At 36.8% G+C, this 24,794-nt stretch overlaps 1 protein-coding gene across 1 annotated transcript in view; it reads right to left on the bottom strand.

The window, feature by feature from the left end:
• LOC150084780 (uncharacterized) overlaps positions 1-23,344 on the bottom strand; it is a 133,373-nt gene extending 110,029 nt beyond the window's left edge. The window contains exons 1-2 of the mRNA XM_090376353.1: positions 23,285-23,344; positions 816-852 (exon numbers count right to left, since the gene is read on the bottom strand). Of these exons, the coding sequence (XP_090232479.1) occupies positions 816-827 (12 nt within the window). The 5' untranslated portion in view covers positions 828-852; positions 23,285-23,344. The remainder of the gene's footprint in view (positions 1-815; positions 853-23,284) is intronic.
• Positions 23,345-24,794: the final 1,450 nt, after the last annotated feature.

The following is a 24,794-nucleotide window of genomic DNA, read 5'->3' as shown; positions in this document are numbered from 1 at the left end:
GACACGTCTTACATACTTCAATCATTTTGTGAATGTCCAAGCCCGATTCATACAATTTACGATCTAGTATGAGCTCTTCGTTGTCATTGTAGACCTTGACATATTTCATCTCTCACAGTATCTCTGTTTCCTCATTGTGAAATGGAATGTGCAGTGTTACCATCTCTTGCTTGTACTCATTGAGATCCTGAGCCAAGTCAGTTTTGATTGCATATTATGAGGAAAACTGTAGTTTCTTACAGATCTCATAGCACTGCATATGTAATTTGTGACAAAGCATGGCAGAGTAACGTGATCCAACATGATAGTATGAGTGTAACAATACAAATATTTGTATTGTTGCAGTCATACTATTCAACAAATGGCTACAATCAAATGGGTAATTAGGCTATAGATTAACCTCTTCCAAACGTTGATTCAGTAGAGTAAGCAATGGCCGTGTGTATCCTATTTATCACTAACATTGATTCGGGAGAGTAAGTATAAATTACATCGTTCGTGATTTCGGTTCTAGCTGTTCGAAATTTAGTAGGTGTTATCAAAGATGTTTACACATAAAACATCTTTCATGCATACAGGGTACAAGCAATTTTTTTTTCTTTCAGCAAACAATAACCTAATGTACTATTCAAGGAACAACAAGTGATTGTGTTGCAGAGTTTATCTTGAAATATTTGAGTAATTTGAATAAGCATTAATTATTTTATATTTTTATATTTCTGAGATGCAAATCTTGAAAATAAAAAATAACTCAATAAAAAAATAAGAAAATATGAAAACTTTATAGTCAATTTCATATAAAAGTTGAGTCTGACCTGAGCTGCCATTGTGTCAGTTTATAATCTTTCACGCCTATAAGAATGAAACAAGTTAAGAAACTACAATAATTATATCCATAATTAATAAATTAATTTTCTTAAATATATTTAAGAGCACATAATTTGGCAATACTTTTACAATTACCTTTAAAAATTATTAATTCTCAATGAGAACTGTTTCCTAATAAACAGGTTTCTTACATGTTCTAATACACAGTTTTCTTACATTTTGCTTTCATTATCTTCAATTCCATAATCCTATTGATAATCAAGTGAGAAGTTGTTGTACATCTTGTACATCTATTTATATATACAGGGTGTCACAAAAATACACAGCATAACTTCAGGAATGAGTTCCTCATATGTAGACAATAAAAATATTTTATATCAACGTAGTTCCGGAAATGCTTGGTTTCCAAGTTTTGAAGGTCTGTCTATGACATTTAACTGTTCATATCAACCTTATAGATTTATTCAAAATGTCCACCTTCCGCCTGAATACAAGCCTCACATCGCCGTCTTATGGACTCGTGAAGATGAGTCCATAAGACGTCGCCAAATTCATGCCAAATTCCTGGCATGTTTCGTACTGTCTCACAACCTGCCACAATTTGATTGCGGAGTTTCCACATCAGCTACCGGAGTCAAACACACCAATGACTTTAAATGGCCCCACAAAAAGAAATCTAGTAGGTTTAAATCAGTGAGCGTGGAGGCCAGGCAGTTGGTCCACCCCCTCTACTTCAGGAGTCGTAGATCTTGGTCGTCCTCTATCGGCAGCATGAGATGTAAAGGTCCCATGTTCACAAAGGCGGCGATGGATACCTTCAAACGTTTTCCTGTCTGGACATCTTCATTCTGGGAATCTTTCGTGGTACAAACGACAAGCCTCCAGAGCATTGCCATCCGCCAAACCGTACATAAAGTGCATATCCACCTGCTCCTGATTTGAGTACATGGTCGGAATGGAAAACCACCAGATTCTGTCAGTACCTTGTGATGAAGGAAATCACCTGCGGGAGATAGGACATTCTGGTTAATAACTCGGGAACCAAGCATTTCTGGAACTATGTTGATATAAAATATTTTTATTGTCTACATATGAGGAACTCATCCCTGAAGTTATGCCGTGTATTTTTGAGCCACCCTGTATATCATTTGATTCAATTTCATCAACTTTTGGATCTAAAAATGCAATATTCTTCTCTCATTTCAAAAGCAATTTTTGTGCTGTCAAAACCTACTAGTCTGACACTGCTGCCATCTGTTTGTTATTTGGTTTTTAGAAGCATTAGCAACTAAGGCCATATTGCTCCGGGGATATTTTCCCTGACATTTCCGCATCCTCTGTATTTGGTAGTCATGGGCTCGAACCCCGATCTAATCAAGAAGAGTGTGCTACACACTGCTGCTCCTGCCCACCTGGCTATGGAGGTGCCCCCTGCTGCCATCTATTACGAACTGTCTACGATTACTTAAACATAGATAAGGGGGTGGGAGCACTTATTGGAAGATTAAGACAATTCATACATAAACTTATATACTGTTCGAAACACAACTGGAACAACCTTTAAAAATAATAATAAATAAATAAATACATATATACACAGGTCAGGCAACCCCCGTATAACACAGTACTTCTACAACAGTTTCACTCTAACATGACTGATAAATTGTGGCAATACTCTCACAACACAGTACTCGGTTTCACTCTAACAAGTTTTATTTTGTTGGGAAATTCCCATGATGTTCTGTGTTATTGAACTTGTGCTTGTTCGAGACCATAAAAAATTGTGACTTCAAAGCATGCAGTTCATGCCTTTTAAGTTTTTTAAGGTTATTTTGGTTTTTATTTGATCGTTTATAAAATTTTTCAGTAATGTATTACTAAACTTTGTTCTTAAGATCCGTATTGGAATAATTTCTTTGTTGTGAATTAAATTCCAGGCCTAAATTAGGCCTAAGGAAAGCAAAAAAAAAAACACCGCTTAAAAGAAACTATTTCTCTAGAATCAAAAATACAAATTTTGGATCATCTTAAAAAAAGGGGAAAGGTATCATATGTTGCAAAAAGTTTAAATTAAATGAAGTAACAATCTGGACCATAAAGAAAAATGAACAGAAAATTAGAACTGCTATTGCTGCAGGATCTTTCATTTTCACAAATACGATAGCTTGTTCCCGAGTGCCAATAATTGAGAAAATCGAAAAAGCACTCGGTATTTGGATTGATTGATATTGATGATAGCAGTAAAAAATGTATCCCATCAGACGGCGATGTACTTAAACAAAAATGTGCTAAAAATTTATAACCATTTAAAAGAAAATGCAGAATCTTCTGTTAACTCAGAATTTGTTGCCAGTAAAGGTTGGTTTGAGCAATTTAAAAACCACTTCTCATTACATAACATAAGAATTCAAGGGGAAAGTGCATCGGCTGATAATGAAGCTGCCAAAAAGTATACAGAGGAATTCCATAAAATTATTGAAGAGCACGGATACACACAACATCAAGTTTTCAATGCCGACCCACCCCCTTTGATGGAAAAAAATGACCAGAACATTTATTTCAAAAAAAAAAAAAAAAAAAAAAGAAAGGGAAAACTGCACCAGGTTTTAAGGCATCAAAAGATCATGTAACGTTACTTATGTGCAGTAATGCATTAGGAGATTACATGATAAAACCTATGCTAGTTTATAAATCCTCTAATCCTCATGCAACGAAAGGTGTAAATAAAAATATGTTACCGGTAGGTATGTTGAAAACCAAATAAAAAAAGCTTGGGTAACTGCCAATTTATTTAAAGAATAATTTCTAAATTGTTTTGTGCCAGCTGTGGAAATCTATTTAAAGTGGAAAAATCTAGATTTAAAAGTTTTATTACTATTGGATAATGTGCCAGGCCATCCAAAAGATTTGTCATCCAAATGCTGAAGTAATGTTCCTACCATCTAATACAATTTCATTAATTCAGACATTAGATCAAGGCATTATATCTACCTTCAAAACTCATTATATCAAAGAATCATTACAATGGATTTTGGAAAAAATTGATTCCAAATCTATTGAAGTGATGGAGGTTTGGAAACATTTTCAATTGTACTGTATGGAATCATAGCTTTATTTGCTCAAAGAAATAAAACCATCAACATTAAATGCAAGTTGGAAAAATATATGGCCAGAGTCAATTCATTTGGAAAATATGGTCGAACCGGCAGAAAGCCGGTTCGACCATATTTCCCAAATGAATTGACTCTGGTGCGATAGTAGAACTTGCTAAGTCGATAGGAGAAGAAGGTTTTGATGATGACTACTGAAGACGTTCAAGAATTACTGGCAGGAAAAAAAAGCTGGTGAAGCAGATTTAAATGGCATTGGAGTTAAACCTTCGATTTAAATTCAATTCAATGGCATCAGAGGTAAACCTCCGATGCCATTTAAATCCACTTGTGGTAATGGTGGAAATAAATCATGGTGGAAATAGTATCGGAGGTGCCATTTCCACCATGAATAAAAAGCATAAGATTAGCCAAGCAATTAGAATCTTATTTTTTGAATGCAAATCCTTTGACTGAAAGGAGCACGAAGTTCAAAAGGGAGCTTCGAACAGTCTTAGCTCAATACCATGAAATTTACAAAGCCCTAATCAAGTAAGCAAACCCAATTACTGATCTTTTAAAGAGAGCAGAAGATACCCAAAACCTAGATGCTGCAGAAGAAAGTTCAGAAGGTGAAGATATTCTGCAGCAGAGAAAACATTCTCGTTTGATTGTACTTAACAGCAATGAAGAGGAAGAAAATTAAATGAACATATATATATCACAGTTTGTAAGATGTTTCTTTAGTTATTACCATTCTTAATAAAAATTAAGTTTCCAATAATTATAAAAAAATTGTGTATTTTTGTAAGCTTTTAGAACATAACCCCCCCCTTTTGTAATGGTTCTTAGTCCCATATAACACTGTTTTGCACTACATGAGATTTTATAGGAACCTAACTACCATGTTATATGGGGATTACCTGTAGATATATACCTAAAAGAAAGGTTAAGAATGCTGAGTCAGCATATGCACAACACTTGTCATCATGCTGTGAACAAAGGACTATGAATCATTTCATCTGCATGCAGTGATTGAATATCTTGTGAAGGAGAGAAACTTGGCAGCAACCATCTATGAAAAACTTCTAAATATTTTGTATAAGTATGACTGCATGGATAACAGTAGTGTCAGCAGGTGGGTGAAACAATGCAAGGATGGGAATTATTATTATTAATAGCCATATGGTGCAAGGAAGCCCAAGGCTTATGCTGCGCCAGAAAAAAAAAAAAAAAAAAAAAAATCCCGAGTTACCCTAAGAGACAAAGAGTCAAAAGTAGAAGGAAATCATCAAGAAGGAGAAGAATGATGATATCCAGCTCAGGACCCTGGGTGTGCCAAGCCCATACTCACCAGATGTGAGCCCCCGGGGTTACCAGATGTGAGCCTTTGCTAATCAGCAGTGCTGTGGCTGACTGAGAAGAGATTAGTGACCCAACAAGCAGAAGATTGACACTTTCAAGAAAGATAGCCAAAAGATAATTATGAGTATAATCTCATCATGCCTGAACATTGAACAAAATGCAACAGAAGAAATGATAGAGGCCTTGAATACAAAAGGTCTGTGCTCATTAGGCTCCTCGCATTCTTACAGATGAGAACAAAAAAAACCCCATACATACAGATATATGTCATCACAGTATCTTGAACACCAGGCTGCTGAAGGGAATAACTTCATGCTAAAGATTGTCATTGGAGTGAAAACTGGGTTCAATACTTTTGATGTGGAAAATGAAAAGACAAAAGCACAGAAAAGCATCACATCACATCCCTCAAAAAAGATGCCAAGAACAGTACCCTTGACTAGCAAAATTTTGGGACAATCCTTTGGAATACTGAGGGATGCAGACTGATTTTCTGCCACAGGGAGAGATGAGGGGAATGAGAAATCAATGCTGCTCACCAAGTTCATATTACCATCAAACTCCCATACTATATGAAAAGAATCAGATGAAACATGTTATCATATATCACAACATGAACACAAATTCACATAGACAACTGCAGATTTCGGCTAAGTACTGCCCCCCCCCCACAGACTGGAGTTGACCCTTCCCCTTCAGACTATTACCTTTCCACACGCATGAGAAGAACAAGCACAACAAGAACAATGATGCAATCAAAGAAGGCATGTTTATGTGGTTACGAGGAACCAAAACGGATTTTTGTACTGTAGAAGTATTTCCAACCTTTTCCAGCAATAAAAGAAATGAATAGATTTTTCTGGTGATTTTTGAAAGAGTGATAAATTTAAGGTATTTCTGGAACTATTTGTTTATTTTTGAACCTTCCTTTTTTAAAATAAATATGCTCATTACTTTCAATAATATATTTGGACAAATTACATATAAAACATTGGAAAAACTCAAGCAACTAGTCTTTACATTTCAAAGACCTTCATGTTTGGCATAAAGGTATTCTAAGAAAGCTTCCATCTTAAGTCTACTTTTTGTTTTTTGCAGTTTGTAAATAGCTTTTGACTATTCACCAAACGTGAACTTCTTGTCTACTTCGTAATTTAATTTTTTTGCAATTTGTACACAGCCAGTTTTCTATATGACTATACACCACATGTAATAGTAGATGGCTATCTTTAATTTCTCAACTAAAGTTGGAATTAACTAATGTTCTGTTCTTTTGCCAACTTTTTTACATTCTTTTCTCCATGGATGTAAGACAGTAGCACTTTAGCATCAGTAGAGGCATACTATGCAAGAAAGCAAGCTTATGCATCATATCATCAGCAAAAAAAAAAAAAAAAAAAAAGCTCTGATTTCAACCCTCCTTTTTTCCCAAATACCTGTCCAGCTCAGACTTAAATTTATTTAGGCTATCAGCTTCCACAACAAAAGATGGAAGTCTGTTCCACCGATCAACTACCTGCTGGCTAAAGGCAAATTTCTGCACATCTATCCTACAACTCTCTTTCTTCAATTTGAATTTATGGCCTCTCAGGTGATTATTCTGAGCAAGAGAAAGAATCCCATCAGCACTAAGCATGCTCAAACCATTCAAGGCATTATACACCTCAATCAGATCACCTCGCAGGTGCCAACTCTACAAACACTGTAATCTGCAAAACTTAAGCCTTTCTTCGTAAGAGCAATCCTTCATTCCATTCACTAATCTTGTTGCCCTTCTCTCTATTCATTCCAACAGCTGTATATCCTTCTTAAAATGAGAAGACCTGTATACAGTACTCAAGAGGTGGCCTGACCATTGCCTTATACAAGGGGATAATCACCTCCTTATCCCTGCTAGAAAAATTCCTGTATATCATTGACAAGACACCATGAGCTACTCTTGCAGACCATCTGTACTGCTCAGAAAACTTCATATCTGCCTACACAATTACCCCCAGGTCCTTTTCATTCTCTACCACTGTCAGTGTAGTACCACAGAGTTGATACGTTACTCTGGGGTTACTGCTTCCCATACGTAGTACTTTACATTTGTCAATGTTAAACTTCATTTGCCACCTCTCAGCCCATCCCTCAACTTTTTCTAGATCCTGTTGCAGCAGCGTACTGTCAGTGACAACCCTTCCAACCTTTGTGTTGTCTGCAAACTTGGACATTAAGCCTGATATACAATCATCAATATTATTTATAAATACAAAAAACAACAATGGACCCAACCTGAACCATGAGGGACTCCACTAATAACATTAATGCACGAAGAGCAGTGTCCATTGATTACCACTCTGTCTACTCCCACTCAACCATCCCTTTATCCATATCAGCAATTTGCCTCCAATACCACACCGCTCCAATTTCTTCAGCAGTCTTCCATGTGCAACAGTATTAAAAGCCTTTCTAAGATCCAAATATATGATATCAAAGTTATTCCCTGCATCCAGTTCCTTTGTGACCACATCATAGTATCCAATCAAATTGGTTAGGCAAGACTTACACTTAACAAAACCATGCTGTGTCCAAGCTATAACTGAAGTCTTGTCTAGATGATCCTGCAATGCTTCTTTAACCAGTGCCTCCATTAATTTACCTGGAACAGAAGTTATTATAGAACTAACAGTTCTATAATAACTGTGAACCTTTGTGAATTAGGGTCACTTTTGTACATCTCCAGTCCATGGGTACCTCTCCCCTGAGTTCAAGGAAGCTCTCATAATTATGGCTAAGGGTTTGCTTACTTCCTTTGCTGCCACCTTTAATATAACTGGACAGATTCCATCCACCCTGAGGTGCCTTTTTTATGTTTATCTTCAACAATTTCTCCTCCACTTTCATCTCAGTTATTACAAAATCATCTAGCTCACTAACAGAGTTTAATTCACCTCTGGCATTCCCCTCCCCGAATAACTCCTCATGTGTGAATGTAGATGCAAAATACTCATTTAGTTTGTTAGCCACCTAAGCAGCATCAACAGTTGAACCATTAATATCCAGTGGACCAATCTGATTCATCCCATTCCTTCTAGAGTTTACACAGGTAAAGAACTCTTTGCTGTTTTTCTTTGCATCCTTTGCCAAAGATTTCTCATAATCTGCCTTTGCCTGCCTAATCGCCTTTGTGACTTGGTTACAGACCAGCTTATATCTATCATAAGATTCCATGTTACCCATTAATTTATATGTATCTCATGCATTTTTTTCTCTGCCATATGTCTCATTAGCTCATCTGACATTCATTTAGGCCTAAACCTTAAACAATATTTCTTAGTTGGTATGTAAAGCCTAGTAGTTTCCAAGATTAATTCTTTGAATGCTTACCATTTTGAATTTGCTGTTGGTAACATCATCAGTGGGTCCCACCATATAGAATTTAAATACAGTCTCAGACCTCCATAGTCACCTTTACAAAAACAAAAACTCTTCACTTTACCTCTAATGGTAGTTACCTCTTTGAGTAAATCCCACTTGAGCATACTGTGATCACTGCCACCTAGTGGTTCCTTTATCTGCACATTCTTAATGCATGAGGAATCACTACTGATAATCAGATCAAGAGTATTACTCCCTCTAGTTGCCTCCCGAACATACTGATGTAGAAAACAATCATCCAATAAATCCACAAAAGCCTTGCTAGTGTGTGAGTGACCAACCCACAAATTCCAGTATCTGGGAAATTAAAATCCCCCATTGTAAGACTCTCTGAATTACTGGCCCACTATTTCCCTGTACAGTTTTTTATTATACTCATCAGAATCATTAAGCCTATAACACACTCCTACTCAATTTTGATCTCCCAGTGCTTATGTCACACCAAACTGACTCGACCCTGCCCTGTCCAGCAATGTCGACTGGCTGCACTTCCTTGGATTTTATGCATTTCTTAACTAATAGCATAATCCCTCCTCCCTTCCTGTACACATTGTACTCCCCAAATTCCAGTTCTACATTCCTTATGTTTGTGTGACACCACGTCTTTGATATCCCAACAATATCTGCCTTTGATGTTTTGACCAACGCCTCAAATTCATCAAATTTATTTACCAAACTCCTAGCATTTGTGTAACATGCACCTGTTCCTATTCTTAGCTACCCTAACACAACCCATGTGTTTACTTGTATCACAATGACTCCCAGCAGTCTCTGAAATATCTTGCATCTTGTTTTCCGGTCTGCTGCTCATTCCAATAGAAGCAGCGCAAGAATCATCACTTTTACCTCTGCCAGTGGCTACTGTTAATCTATTAGTCCTTGTATCCCCCCCCCAAGCTAGCAGTTTCCTGACCCACTTAACACTGCCTCGATAGCATCAGCAAATATTCTTGCACCCTTTCTATTTAAGTGTATCCCATCCCTGTAGAAACAGTCTCTTCTTTGTTGATAATAATACATCGGTTCCTAAAATGCTGGTCTCAGGGTAATTTTCTAATGGGAAGATACTTCTAAAACCAAATCTTATCTTATTTCTTGTAAAGTAAAGTCTGTTGCTCCAATACTCATCTTCAGCAGCAAGACTCAGGAGAGTTCTAGATAAAATGGTACCTTTACTAGAAATAACTCCAACTTGTGTACATAACCACAGAAGGAACCAAAGGATCTTGTTTTCCAGTCTGCTGCTCATTCCAATAGAAGCGGTGCAAGAATCATCACTTTTACCTCTGCCAGTGGCTACTGTTAATCTATTAGTCCTTGTATCCCCCCCCAAGCCAGCAGTTTCCTGACCCACTTAACACTGCCTCGATAGCATCAGCAAATATTCTTGCACCCTTTCTATTTAAGTGTATCCCATCCCTGTAGAAACAGTCTCTTCTTTGTTGATAATAATACATCGGTTCCTAAAATGCTGGTCTCAGGGTAATTTTCTAATGGGAAGATACTTCTAAAACCAAATCTTATCTTATTTCTTGTAAAGTAAAGTCTGTTGCTCCAATACTCATCTTCAGCAGCAAGACTCAGGAGAGTTCTAGATAAAATGGTACCTTTACTAGAAATAACTCCAACTTGTGTACATAACCACAGAAGGAACCAAAGGATTACAAAACATCTGGAGAATTATCTAACTGTCAAGTAATTACAGTTATCCAAATAGTGATTTTACAATGCAGTTTAGTGTGTTTGTTTTACAGAGAAAAATTGTTTTCTGGCGTATACAAAAATTTTACCAGTGTGTGTATATTACAAATGTGCTTAGTATACATATGAATATCAGGTGTGGCCAGAAAGTTCCAGGAATGACCAATGTGAAAGTTGTCAGTAAATGTATCACATTTATTCATCATTACAGCAGTCACAAGCTTTGTATCCTCCCCAATCATCAATAGTCTTACAATATTAACAGTTTTGAATGAGAATGACCAGAACAACACCGTCACATGGGTTTGTGAAGGTCAGTTTCCAATATATTATTTTGCTATTGGCCTATCCTAATATTAGGGTAGGCCAATATTGTTTACACATCCTATATTATTTTGTACTAGCTTGTACTTGACGATAGGCAAGTTTGTATAAACCAGTTTGTACTTAAGGAGAAAAGGAAAAAAATGCAAAGAATTCTATGCTTATGTTAACACTAGAAGGACAACGATGAACAACATTGGCCAACCAGATATCAATGACATGACTATTACAAATTAAATAATATTTTGTATCTACATTCATATTCTACATTCACATGAAGGTTTTGGGGGTGGGAACACCACAAATACACCTGGAAGCTAAATGAATGTTTTTTATAACTGAGAAGAAAGTGGAAGAGAAATTGCTGAAGCTAAAAGTAAATACAGCACCTGGGCTGATAGGATGACAGTTATATTAAAAGAAACAACAAAAGAGGAAAGCAAACCCATGGAGCTCCATAATTATGAGTGTATCCTAAGATTTACGGGCGGCTCCTATAGATTGTAGGTGTGCAAATGAGTCATTCACGAAAGGAAATCGAAGGGTAACGTGAGCAACTATAGACCTGTAAGCTTGACTTCTGTTCAAGGAAAATAACAGTCAGTAGTTAACACTAGACTACTAAGCAAAGTAAAGGCTGCTAAACTACTTCGTAATTTTTACGACCATAGCAACGTTTCTAGGAGCTCCCCACTCTCAGCTTTGGAGTCACCCGAGATGTTTAGTAGTCACTTTTTTTGGCAGAATTAGTGAGTGGAAGGTGCTTTGGGTGTGTTCTCTTATTTCTTTTGCTGTGAAATTAAGCCTATCTCATCAAATCGACAAATATTTAGCATTAAGGTAAGTTTTATAACTATACTACAAGATGCACATCTCTTCACTTTTCTCGATTTGTTCCGCTTTTTTTTTTTTTTGCTAATTAGCAATCATCATTATTCTTTATTGTAGATGAGTGGAGAATTAATTGAAGGTGCCTCCATAGCCAGGAGCAGCAGTGCGTAGCACACGCTTCTTGATTAGACCAGGGTTCGAGCCCATGCCCACCAAATATGGAGGATGCGGAAAGGGCAGGGAATGACCACAGCATATCCACGGAGCAACATGGCCTTAGTTGCTAATGCTCCTAAAAACCAAATAACAAACAATTGATTGAAAGCACTAAAGATATCCATCCCGTGCGTGTGCTGAACTTGAAGCTGAAAATGCCCGTAAACCTCAAAAGGGAGGATAGCAAATCAGAAGGTACTGATACTGACTTAAGCGATGATAAGTGACCAGGACCCTGATTTTCATCTGGTAGGAACTGACAAATCAGATGACGAATCCTCTGAGTTAGAAGTCAAATCTGAACTTAAGTCAAATCTGTGAAAGTGAAACAGATCCACTAGCAGTGGTAATGTCAGAGCTCCTTTGAACAAGAGAAAATTGACAGCAACAATCGACACTATTGATGATGATATGGAAAATATTGAATATTTTGATAACAATCCAAGTTCTTGAAAACTATACCACAAGAGTCATAATTCCAAATAAAAAAGTTTCGAGGAGACAAAAAAACAGATATATATAGCATATGAATCCTGCACATAGGCCATCAGTGAGAAGGTCCACGTAATCAAGGACCTACTACCCAGGCAAAAAATGCAGTCATTCCTGTTAATGCTTTTGGCCTGTTCATCACTGATGTGATGCTAGAACAAACTGTTATCAACACAAATATAAGTATAGTTGAGAAAAGGAGAAAATACAAAGAAGAAACTCAAACAACAGCACTAGCTCACATACTGGAATTGAAAACTTTATTGCGAATTTTAGTGTTTTCGGCTGCCCTAAAAGAGAATTTGTCAGCCAATGAGCTGTTTGATCCAATACTAAGTGGCCACATCTACAAGCAGACAATGAGCAAAAGTCAGTTCAAATTTAACATGAATTGTGTATGCTTCAGTGAAATCAGTGAAAATTCACAGACAGCTTTGCTCCTATGTGAGATTTTTGGGAAGAATGTGAAAAATTGCAGAGATAATGATAAATCCAGATCATACATCATTCTGTTTCTGCTGCATGTTTTCTGTAGATACTTCCACATGTACTGTTTTTCTAAATTGGCATCTGTAATTCTCCCACTTTCTTCCAAACCAGTCAGCATCCATTCACTTTTCAAATTAAGTTTTCTTCTTCCTCACTGATCCCTTCAACTTGTTTGCTGAAAAAAACTTTCTTTCATGTATTTCTTGAAAATTACAATCTATAGAAATTAATGTCTAATGCCAACAAGTATCTTCTTTCATCTTCTCAACCTTCAACCTATGCAAGGTATAAGTACAGTCATCCTCGTATAACACGTGTTTACACTACACAAATTCGATCATACATGATTTATAAATAGGGGAATGATATCATATATAACACAAACCAAATTCGCTTATGCACGATTCGCCTTTGTGTTTACAAGAAATGGCAGTCGAACGCGGAATCACCCCAACTGAACGTAACACGATAGGAATGAAGAGAAGATTCTGAAAATGTATTTATGTTTTTTATATCAGTGAATGGGAAACACATTTCACCATAATAACATAAAAACCCACATAATTCCAGCTATCAGTATTATCACAAATGCAATTACATCAAGTTTACTACCAGTTTATAACAGATTCCACTAGCAGGAATGCAACTGGAAATTGTTTTTATTGTTTTATGGTAGTAACCCCCAGAAATGTGCTTTAGTAAAATGTGAGCTAGTGAGGTGTTCATAGTGTCTCTGCCTTTACGGTTTGTTTATTCAGTTGCTACACGTGCGCAGCTTTGTTTATGTGTATCAAGTGTGCCTCCTCATTTTGTAATTGTGCTTTATTCCCTAAAAATGAGTAAAATACTTAAAAGGTGTAAAAAGGAAGCATACTTTTGAAGACACTACAGTTTTAAGAGAGAAAAAGAAAAGCAATATCAATAAACAGAGGCGGACTGGATCAAAAATTCTTACGCGGGAAAATTTGTAGTGGCCTCATTCTAGCGTTTATGGCCAAAATCACATGGGCCTCTTGTCGTCCCACCAGGGTTTCCCCGGTAAGGCTTATGGCCAGTCGGCCTCTGTCGACAGAGAAAAAATATGAAATTGTGAAACGCTTTGAGCGAAATGAAAGATCATGCGATATTGCACGTGATACAGGCCTAAATGAGGCAATGCCGAGAATTACAAAGGATGCAGAGAAAATAAGAACAACTTTCATAGCAGGAACAACTCAAAGTGTAATTAAAATCCATTAGATTAAGACACACAAAGAATTGGAAGAGATGGAATGGCTGTCATCTGTTTGGAAATCAAACAAAAAATAAGTTTGCTTATGATAGAAGCAAAAGCATTAGCAATATTTTATTACGTAATAGTCGTAATAAAATACGTAAGTATTTTATTACAATAATTTATTGTGTTTGGTAATGTTTTGGTTACAAACGTGTGTTCAATCTTGGGTGGTCGGCACTTAACCCTATTTTTCCCATAGGGCCTGTTGTTTATATTGCACGATTTTGCATTGCACAAGGGTTTCTAGGAACAAAACTATCGTGCTATACAAGGACTATTGGTTCCAATACCTCTTGTGCTTGGGGTCTTCATAAAAAAATAAAAATTACCTTCAGTCTTCTCAACCCTCACTCTATGCACAATACAAAGTACTATAGGTTCTAATACCTTATGCATTGGAGGTTACATAATAATAATAAAAAGAAATCATCCACATAGGATATAAAATAAAATTTATTAAAAATGGCATAAAAACGGAGGCATAAAATAGGACTAAAAAGTGGAAGAGCTAATATTCAAAACATCTAAAAAAAAGCAAACAGTTTTAGTATTGATGCCAAAAGTATTAATAATACTAAATACCAGTGGGAATATCTAAATTTGTACTCTTTAAAAAGTGTAGGCATCGACAGATGCAAAATGTAATATCCTATTTTTGAGTAATTAATTTTATAAAGGTTTATGCTGAGCTGTAGCTAGAAAGCCTAAATTTATCAATTCAAAATATACAGCGATATGAAGAGCAGCAGTACTTAAACCAAAATATTTCATCACAAAGAATGATTTTTGTTATTAAGCACTGTCCCATTTTTTCTGTTTTAACTCTTTAACAACTCTGGATGACTCCTAATACGTTTTGATTCACATTTCTAATTAAAAGATTGCTCAACTAAAATTTGAGTATTGCGTGATTAGTGATATGTTAAATATCGTTACTATCTAAATACATCCTATTGGGCACAATTAATGAACTGGACAGGTACAGCTTATTACATTTTTTTTTTTTCATAATTGCTAGTATCCTGGTCTGTTCTGATTATACTTACAGTGACCATACGTCCTTTAACATAAAGGACAGTCCTTTATTTCAACAAGCTATCCTTTAGATTTATAAATTTTTCGAAAACCCACTTTTGTCCTTTATTTTTGTTTAGTCATTTAATTTTTATTGTACGAATGGAACCACTTAATACATGGTCTGGTTGCATCAAATCTTTTTCTAATACTTGCTTCTTATATCTTCCTATAATGCTCACTTAAAATGTGTTAGTGTTTTATAGTATAACCATTATAACATTAGCATTAGTAGAGGCATATGATGCAAGAAAGCAAGCTTATGCAGCATCAGCCAGAAAAAAAAAAAAAAAACTTCCACTTCACCCCTCCGTTCGTTCGAAATACCTGTCCAGCTGAGCCTTAAATTTATTTAGGCTATCAACTTCCACAACAAGGGATGGAAGTCTGTTCCACCAACCAACTACCCGCTGGCTAAAGACAAATTTCCGGACATCTATCCTACATCTGTCTTTCCTCAATTTGAATTTATGCCCTCTCAGGTGATTATTCTGAGCAAGAGGCAGAATCCCATCAGCATTGAGCATGCTCAAACCATTCAAAGTTTTATACACCTCTATCAGATCCCCTCGCCGGTGCCTAGTCTCCAGACACTGTAATTTGCAAAATTTAAGCCTTTCTTCGTAAGAGCAATCCTTTGTTCCATTCACTAACCTTGTTGCCCTTCTCTGTACTCGTTCCAGCATCCCTACATCCTTCTTGAAATGAGGCCTCCAGACCTGTATACAGTACTCTAGGTGTGGCCTGACCATCGCCTTATACAATGGAATAATCACCTCCTTATCCCTGCTAGAAAAATTCCTGTATATCATTGATAAGACATCATGAGCTACTCTTGCAGCCTGTCTGCACTGCTCAGAGAACTTCATACCTGCCTGCACAATTACCCCCAAGTCCCTTTCATTCTCTACCACTCTCAGTGTAGTACCACAGAGTTGATACATTGCTCTGGGGTTGCTGTTTCCCATATGCAGTACTTTACATTTGTCAATGATAAACTTCATTTGCCACCTCTCAACCCATCTGCTCAACCTTTCCAGATCCTGGTGCAGCAGCATAGCGTCAATAGTGTCCTTAACAACCCTGCCAACTATTGTATCGTCTGCAGACTTGGACATTAAGCTTGATATGCCATCATCAATATTATTTATAAATACAGAAAACAATAATGGACCCAACACTGAACCCTGAGGGACTCCACTAATAACCTTAGTCCACGATGAGCAGTGTCCATTGATTACCACTCTCTGTCTTCTCCCCCTCAACCACCCTTTTATCCATAGCAGCAATTTGCCTCCAATGCCACACTGCTCCAATTTGTGCAGCAGTCTTCCATGTGCAACAGTATCAAAAGCCTTTCTAAGATCCAAGTATATAATATCAAAGTTATTCCCTGTATCCAGTTCTTTTGTGACTGCATCATAGTATCCAATCAAATTGGTCAGACAAGACTTCCCCTTAACAAAACCATGCTGTGTCCGAGCTATAATTGAAGTCTTGTCCAGATGATACTGTACTTCCTTAACCAGTGCCTCCATTAATTTTCCTGGAACAGAAGTTAAACTCACAGGTCTATAATTACTTGGGTCAGCCTTTGATCCTCCTTTGTGAATTGGGGTCACATTTGCACAGCTCCAGTCTATGGGTACCTCCCCTGCATCCAAAGAAGCTCTAATAATTATGGCTAAGGGTTTGCTTACTTCCTTTGCTGCCTCCTTTAATATAATTGGATAGATCCCATCCACCCCAGGAGCCTTTCTTGTGTTTATCTTCAACAATCTCTCCTCCACTTTACTCTCAGTTATTTCAAGATTATCTAGCTTACTGCCAGAGTTAAATACACCTCTGGCATTCCCATCGCTGAATAACTCCTCATGTGTGAATGTCGATGCAAAATATTCATTTAGTTTGTTAGCTACCTAAGCAGGATCATCAACAGTTGAACCATCGATATCAAGTGGACCAATCTGATTCATCCCCTTCCTTCTAGAGTTTACATAAGAAAAGAACTCTACTGTTTTTCTTTGCATCCGTTGCCAAAGATTTCTCGTAAACTGGTCCACACTTTGTTACTTTAGTTAAAGCTAATTTATCTAGAGTAAATTATGTTACCATTTATTTAGACTGGTCTAATCATAGTAATATAAAGTTGTGCTCGATCCTTGTAAGGTAGTTTTTACCAAACCAAGGTGTTAAAGTTAAGGTTTTGTGTGTAAAGCAACTACCAGGTGAAAATTCTGACATAATAACAGTTCGCATCAATGAATTGCTGGACAGATATATGAAACTACTGAAAAATTAATTGCTCTATGTACGGAAAATACCAATTGTAATTTTGGTGGTCGTCCTCAAAGAAAGGGCGAAAATAACATTTTCCATAAAATTCAAAAACCTTCGTCAATACGTTGAATGGTGTCAATTGTGCCAGCCACATATGCAACAACTGCATTAGTATTGGTGTAGAATGCCTCCCAGTTGATACTGAAGTTGTATTAGTGAAAGTGTATTCATACTTTTACATCTACACAATCAGAATTGAAAAATATAAGAAATACCAGCTTTAGAAAGGATTTTAAATTTTTTAAGCCACTAAAATTGTATTTTTTGGAACAAGAAAGATGTCCCACAGTTCTCAAAAACTGCAGAGATGGGGGAAACCCCTGGTGCAGTCAGATAACTAACATACTTTACAGTTCTCGAAAACTTTTTTAACGATCCGTTAGCTGAATCATGGTTATTTTTCATTCACAGTCAAGCTTCAACTTTTCATAAACATATTCTAAAAATTCAATCTCAAGATATTTCTGTTTGAAACTTTTGTCGATTTAAATGAATTGAAATTAAAGTTGAGTGAAGGAAAACATCAAGAATTTTTACCAATGAATATTAAGAAAATAATAATTTCAGAATTAGAAGAAAAACAAAACAACGTTGATGTAAAATTATTTAAGGGATCAGTTCAGTCATTTTACCAAACCTGCATTGATTATTTGAATCAATGGGACAGTGCCTTCCTAGAAATGGAAGTATTTGAATGGATCCTTTTGCGAGAAATTTCATTGTGGACGAAGGTTGAGGAGAGCGTTTATTTTATTTAAAATAAAATAAAACTAAATACTGATGGTGGCGATTTATTCAATGAAGTTTGTTGTGTTAAAAATTGTTACTAAGAAAAAACCCGAAGAGTGGTGACAAAATGAGGAAATGACCTGCCATCATATATGGGTTGAAATATTTAGATATTTTATTGATAAACAAATACATTTTAAAAATCGTAGAATTTTGCCTATGTCTCCCGGGATCAAATGCTCCTACTGAGAGAATATTTTAAGTAATAATATGTGGACCAGCGAGAAAATACAACTAAAAGTTCAAACAGTGGAAGCATGCATTTATACTGAATGCAATTTTGATGAGTTGTATGCAGTTTTATGACTTTTAAAAAGATGAGTGTGATATTTTTAAAAAAGTACATTCATGCGAAAAAGATGAAAATTGAGTTGTCTTTTTAAAATAAATTTACATATATTATTTTATGTTAGATATTTTTATTACAATATGCATTTTGTTAAATATTTTTGTAAAGTTTTTCTTAGTTTTGTTCTTGAACTTTCCTTTGCAACACAAAGTAATAAAAATAAACTTTTTTTTTTATCCTTATGAACCTATTTCAGATTTGTCTTTTATTTTCTCAAGTTTGTCTCATTTTCTTGGGTTTGTGCTTTATTTTCTCCAAAGAAATATGGTCACCATGACGTAGCCCAGTGGTCAGGATCGAGAGTGCATAGCATGCTTTCCTTGAGTGGACTACTAAATACGATAAATATTTGTATTGAGGATTTATTGTAAACTGTACTGACTTGGTTGTCGTGCAAGAGAATAAACAGAAAATTTAATTTTTTATAATTATACTTCAGCATGACCACAAGTGTCAGAGTAGTTTACAACTCATCATTTTGATAAGAATGCAATCATTGGTGTAAGAAACGTACAGACCTACTCTCCACTTTGTGATGAAAATTCATATATTAATATTCCAGCCGGCAAAACATAGCATCATTAGGGTTAATTTTCGTAAATGTATGCATCTCTTATCACACTCCCTTCATGGTAAGGGTTTTGTCCACACCTATTCCAATTTCCTACATGCAAGGCAGCACTAATAATTAGACAAATAATACAGATGTCTAGCTTGCTGATGTCTGCATACCGTGAAATAGGGTTGAATTTGAAAGTGTCTGCAATTCTGCCCAGACACGATAGGAGGGAGTACATGATGAGAGCCTTGTCGATCAATTCGGCCCTGGAAAGATTGTGCAAGGCTCAAGGGGGTAGAATTTTTTTCAGCCTGGACTGTACTTGTTAACAGGAGAGATTGCTTCTACAGGGATGGGATACACTTAAATAGAAAGGGTGCAAGAATATTTGCTGATGCTATCGAGGCAGTGTTAGGTGGGTCGGAAAACTGCTAGTTTGGGGGGATACAAAGACTAACAGTTTAACAGAAACCGCAGGCAGAGGTGAAGGTGATTCTTGCACAACTTCTATTAGAATAAGAAGCGACCTGGAGCGAGGGGTGTTGGGGGTTTCAGGGACGGATGGCAGTCATCATGGAATAGTTGGGTATATGGGATGTGTTAGGGTAACAAGGAATAGGCATAGGAGCATGTATGCTTGCAAGTATACCAATGCTAGAAGTATAGTAAATAAATTTGATGAATTTGAAGTGTTGGTCAAGACATCAAAGGCGGATATTGTTGGGATAGCAGAGACGTGGTGTCACACAGATATAAGGAATGCTGAACTGGAATTTGGGGAGTACAATGTGTACAGAAAGGACAGACAGGACAGAAAGGGAGGGGGTGTTATGCTGTTAATTAAGAAAAACATAAAATCAAAGGAAGTGCACCCAGTTAATATAGATGAACAGTGCTCTGTTGAGTCAGTTTGGTGTGAGATAAGCACTGCGAAAGGAAAAATAAGAGTAGGAGTGTGTTATAGGCCTAATGACTTGAATGAGTACAATGAACAATTGTACAGAGAATTAGAGTGGGCCAGTAAATCAGAATGTTTTATAATGGGGGATTTTAACTTCCCAGATATTGACTGGAACTTGTGGGTTGGTCACTTACACACTAGTCAGACTTTTGTGGAGTTATTGGATGATTGTTTTCTGCAGCAGCATGTTCGAGAGGCAACCAGAGAAAGTAACACTCTTGATCTGGTTATCAGCAGTGATCATTCGTGTATTAAGAATTTGCAGATAAAGGAACCACTAGGTGGCAGTGATCACAGTGTGCTGAAGTGGGAGTTACTCAAAGAGGTAACTACCGTCAGGGGTAAAGGAAAGGGTTTTTGCTTCCGTAAAGGGGAGTACAGTGGTCTCAGACAGTTTTTAAATTCTGTACAGTGGGATCAACTGACGATGTTACAAACAGTAAATTCTAAGTGGGAAGCATTCAAAGATTTAATCGTGGAAGCTACTAGACTTTATATACCGATTAAGAAATATCGTTCAAGGTTTAGGCCTAAATGGTTATCAAATGAACTAATGAGACTCGTGACAGAGAAGAAAAATGCATGGGATGCATATAAATTATCAGGTGACGCAGAAGCCTATGGCAGATATAAGCTAGTCTGTAATCAGGTCACCAAGGAGGTTCGGCAGGCGAAGGCAGATTACGAGAAATCTTTGGCAAAAGATGCTAAGAAAAACAGCAAGGAATTCTTTACTTATATAAACTCTAAAAGGAAGGGGATGAATATGATTGGTCCACTTGACATTGATGGTTCGACTGTTGATGATCCTGCTCAGAGAGCAAACAAACTGAATGAGTATTTTGCATCTACATTCACACGTGAGGAATTATTACAATTTGAAAATGGAAGAAGGTTATCAAATTGTAGCAGTGTGCTTAATGATTTTGTAATAACTGAGAGCAAAGTGGAGGAGAAATTGTTGAAGTTAAACATAAGAAAGGCACATGGGGTGGATGGGATCTATCCAGTTATTTTAAAGGAGGCGGCAAAGCAACTAAGCAAACCCTTAGCCATAATTATGAGAGCATCCTTGGACTCAGGGGAGGTTCCCACGGACTGGAGATGTGCAAATGTGTCCCCAATTCACAAAGGTGGATCGAAGGGTGACACGAGTAATTACAGACCAGTTAGTTTAACTTCTGTTCCGGGTAAAATAATGGAGTCGCTGGTTAAAGATGCATTGCAGGATCATCTAGACAAGACTGCAGCAATAATTCAAACACAGCATGGGTTTGTTAAGGGAAAGTCTTGTCTGACAAATTTGATTGCTTATTATGATGTGGTCACAAAGGAACTGGATGCAAAAAATAATTTTGATATCATATACTTGGATTTCAGGAAAGCTTTTGACACTGTTGCGCATGGAAGACTACTGTACAAATTGGAGCAGAATGGTATTAAGGGTATGTTGCTACAATGGATAAAAGGATGGTTAAGTGGGAGAAGACAGAGGGTGGTAATCAATGGGTGCCGCTCTTCGTGGACTAATGTTATTAGTGGAGTCCCACAGGGTTCGGTGTTGGGTCCACTGTTGTTTTGTGTATTTATCAATGATATTGATTAAGGTATATCAGGCTTAATGTCGAAGTTTGCAGATGACACAAAGGTTGGCAGGGTTGTTAATGACAGTAATGGCAGTGTGCTACTGCAACAGGATCTAGATAATTTGGGCAGATGGGCTAAGAAGTGGCAACTGAAGTTCAACCTTGACAAATGCAAAGTACTGCATATGGGTAGAAGTAACCCCAGAGAAACGTACCAATTGTGTGGTACTACACTTAAGGTGGTAGAAAATGAAAAAGACCTGGGAGTAATTGTGCAGTCAGATATGAAGTTTTCTGAGCAGTGCAGACAGGCTGCTAGGGCGGGTCATGGGGTTTTGTCAATGATATATAGAAATTTTGCTAGCAGGGAAAAGGAGGTGATTGTCCCTCTGTATAAGGCAATGGTCAGGCCACGCCTTGAGTACTGCGTACAGGTCTGGAGGCCTCATTTTAGGAAGGATGTAGATTTGCTTGAGCGTGTACAGAGAAGGGCAACAAGATTGATGAGGGGAATGAAGGGATTCTCTTACCAAGAGAGGCTTAAGTTCTGCAAATTGCAGTGGCTGGAGACTAGGCACCTGCGCGGTGATCTGATTGAGGTCTATAAGGCCTTGAATGGGTTGAGCACGCTGAATTCTGATGGGATCCTTCCACTTGTTCAGATTACCAACCTACGGGGACATAAGTTCAAATTAAGAAAGGACAGATGTAGAATAGATGTGCGGAAATTTGCCTTTAGCCAGCGGGTGGTTAATTGCTGGAACAAACTTCCATCTGTCATTGTAGAAGTTGATAGGTTAAATAAATTTGAGGAGGAACTGGACAGGCATTTGGAGGGAATGGTGTGATTTTTTTTTTTTTTTTTTTTTTTGGCTGATGCTGCATAAGCTCCTACACTTGCTTTCTTGCATCATGTGCCACTACTACTACTACTCTGTCTAGGGCTCACAAATTTATAAATCTGTTCCTGTTAAATCTCTCCGATAGAAAATGAGGCTTACTTGTACACGACGTCGCAGATCTGTCGGATAATCCAATTTATAACATTCAACAGAAATCCATTGCTGGAAACAACAATACAATGAAATTCCATTTCAATTAAGAAGTAACTGGTGGGATAAAAACTGGACTAATGGTTTATCAGAAGCCGTGGACACGGTCACGCGACAATTTTTCCGCTGAAAACTAATAAAAGTACCGAAACATGTTCATTAAGATAAACTGTATAAGACATTAAATTGTAAAGTAATTTTAAACTTCCATTCGAAAACAGAAGCTTGCAATAATATTTTAAAAATCACTAGATTTGTACTGAAGTTACAAAGCTCGAAAATTAATTCCATTCCAAAAGTCAGATGGAAATTAAAACCCTAGACTTCATTCTAATAGACTGCTTTACTTTCAGTATATATATAATACGTCATTTTCAACTTAAAAGGCTGTCATACAAATATTAAGGGTAAGCAAGTACGTTTGCAAATTCCTAGTATATTCTTCGACGATACAGCAAATTGCAGTTAAAATAAATAAACAATCCAGTCAAACTAGTTTTCGCACTCTAGTATATGTAATCAAAATCAAACAAATTAACTCACCATGCACGCTATTCCTTTTTCACACTTTTTTAACACTGATAACACATCATATCAATATTTGCCCTCTTGCGTACAATAGGAAAACTAGAGAGCATAATCGAAAAAATAATAAATAAATAACATCAGAATTTTTCATAAATTTTTTAACATAATTTGGTCTAAAGCATAGCTCGGATTACATCGGAGCGGAACAGATCTGTTCATTTACATACTCGATTCACAAAAAAAGATATTTTATCAACACGTTCTGTTTAGTAAAGTCAAATTTTCTATTTTGCTGACGAATAAAAGGGTCATATAACGCATTATGATAATAATGAAACAAAATTTGCAAATATAGAATGATTTCTGCGAGTGTCCACAAACACTTCCCATCTCTGGACACTTGAAAATGAGAATGCTCTTCAAAGCATTCATTTTTGAAGAGGTATTAATAGAAAAGTGGATAATAGAAGCTTATTAAACTCTAACAGGGGCTTAACGATTTAGTAATAACTGAGAGCAAAGTGGAGGAGAAATTATTATTATTATTATTATTATTATTATTATTATTATTATTATTATTATTATTAGCATATGTTGCAAGGAAGCCTGAGGCTCATGCTCCACCAGCCAAAATAAAAATTATCTGAATTATCCTGAGAGAGAGAGAGAGAGAGAGAGAGAGAGAGAGAGAGAGAGAGAGAGAGAGAGAGAGAGAGAGAGAGAGAGAGAGAGAATCAGAAATAGAAGGAAATCACTAAGAAAGAGAAGAATGATGATATCCAGCTAAGGACCCTGGGTGTGCCAAGCCCATACTCACCACATGTGAGACCCTGGGTTGATTTTTGTTGAAGTTAAGCTTAAGAAAGGCACCTGGGGTGGATGAGAAATATCCAGCTATATTAAAGAAGACGGAAAAGGAAGTAAGCAAGCCCTAAGCCATAACTATGAGAGTATTCTTGGACTCAGGGGAAGTCCCCACGGACTGGAGTTGTGCAAATGTATCCCCAATTCACAAAGGGAGACAAAAGGGTGACATGGGTAATTACAGACCTGTTAGTTTAACTTCTCTTCTGGGGAAAATAATGCAGTCACTAGTTAAAAAACATTACAAGATCACCTAGACAAGACTACAGTAATAATTTAGATACAGCATGGGTTGGTTAAGGGAAAGTCTTGTCTGACAAATTTGATTAGATACTACGATGTGGTTACAAAGGTACTGAATGCAAAAAATAAATTTTGATATCATATTAGCATTAGCATTAGTAGAGGCATTTGATGCAAGAAAGCAAGCTTATGCAGCATCAGCCAAAAAAAAAAAAAAAAACACTTCCACTTCACCCCTCTGTTCGTTCAAAATACCTGTCCAGCTGAGCCTTAAACTTATTTAGGCTATCAACCTCCACCACAAGGGATGGAAGTCTGTTCCACCAACCAACCACCCGCTGGCTAAAGACAAATTTCCGCACGTCTAGCCTACATCTGTCTTTCCTCAATTTGAATTTATGCCCTCTCAGGTGATTAT

Source organism: Mastigoproctus giganteus, chromosome 6 (assembly GCF_048544385.1).
Source record: "Mastigoproctus giganteus isolate SK-2022 chromosome 6, ASM4854438v1, whole genome shotgun sequence".
In the NCBI taxonomy this organism is placed as follows: Eukaryota; Metazoa; Arthropoda; class Arachnida; order Uropygi; family Thelyphonidae; genus Mastigoproctus; species Mastigoproctus giganteus.
This window is presented reverse-complemented; position numbering and strand designations above follow the sequence as displayed.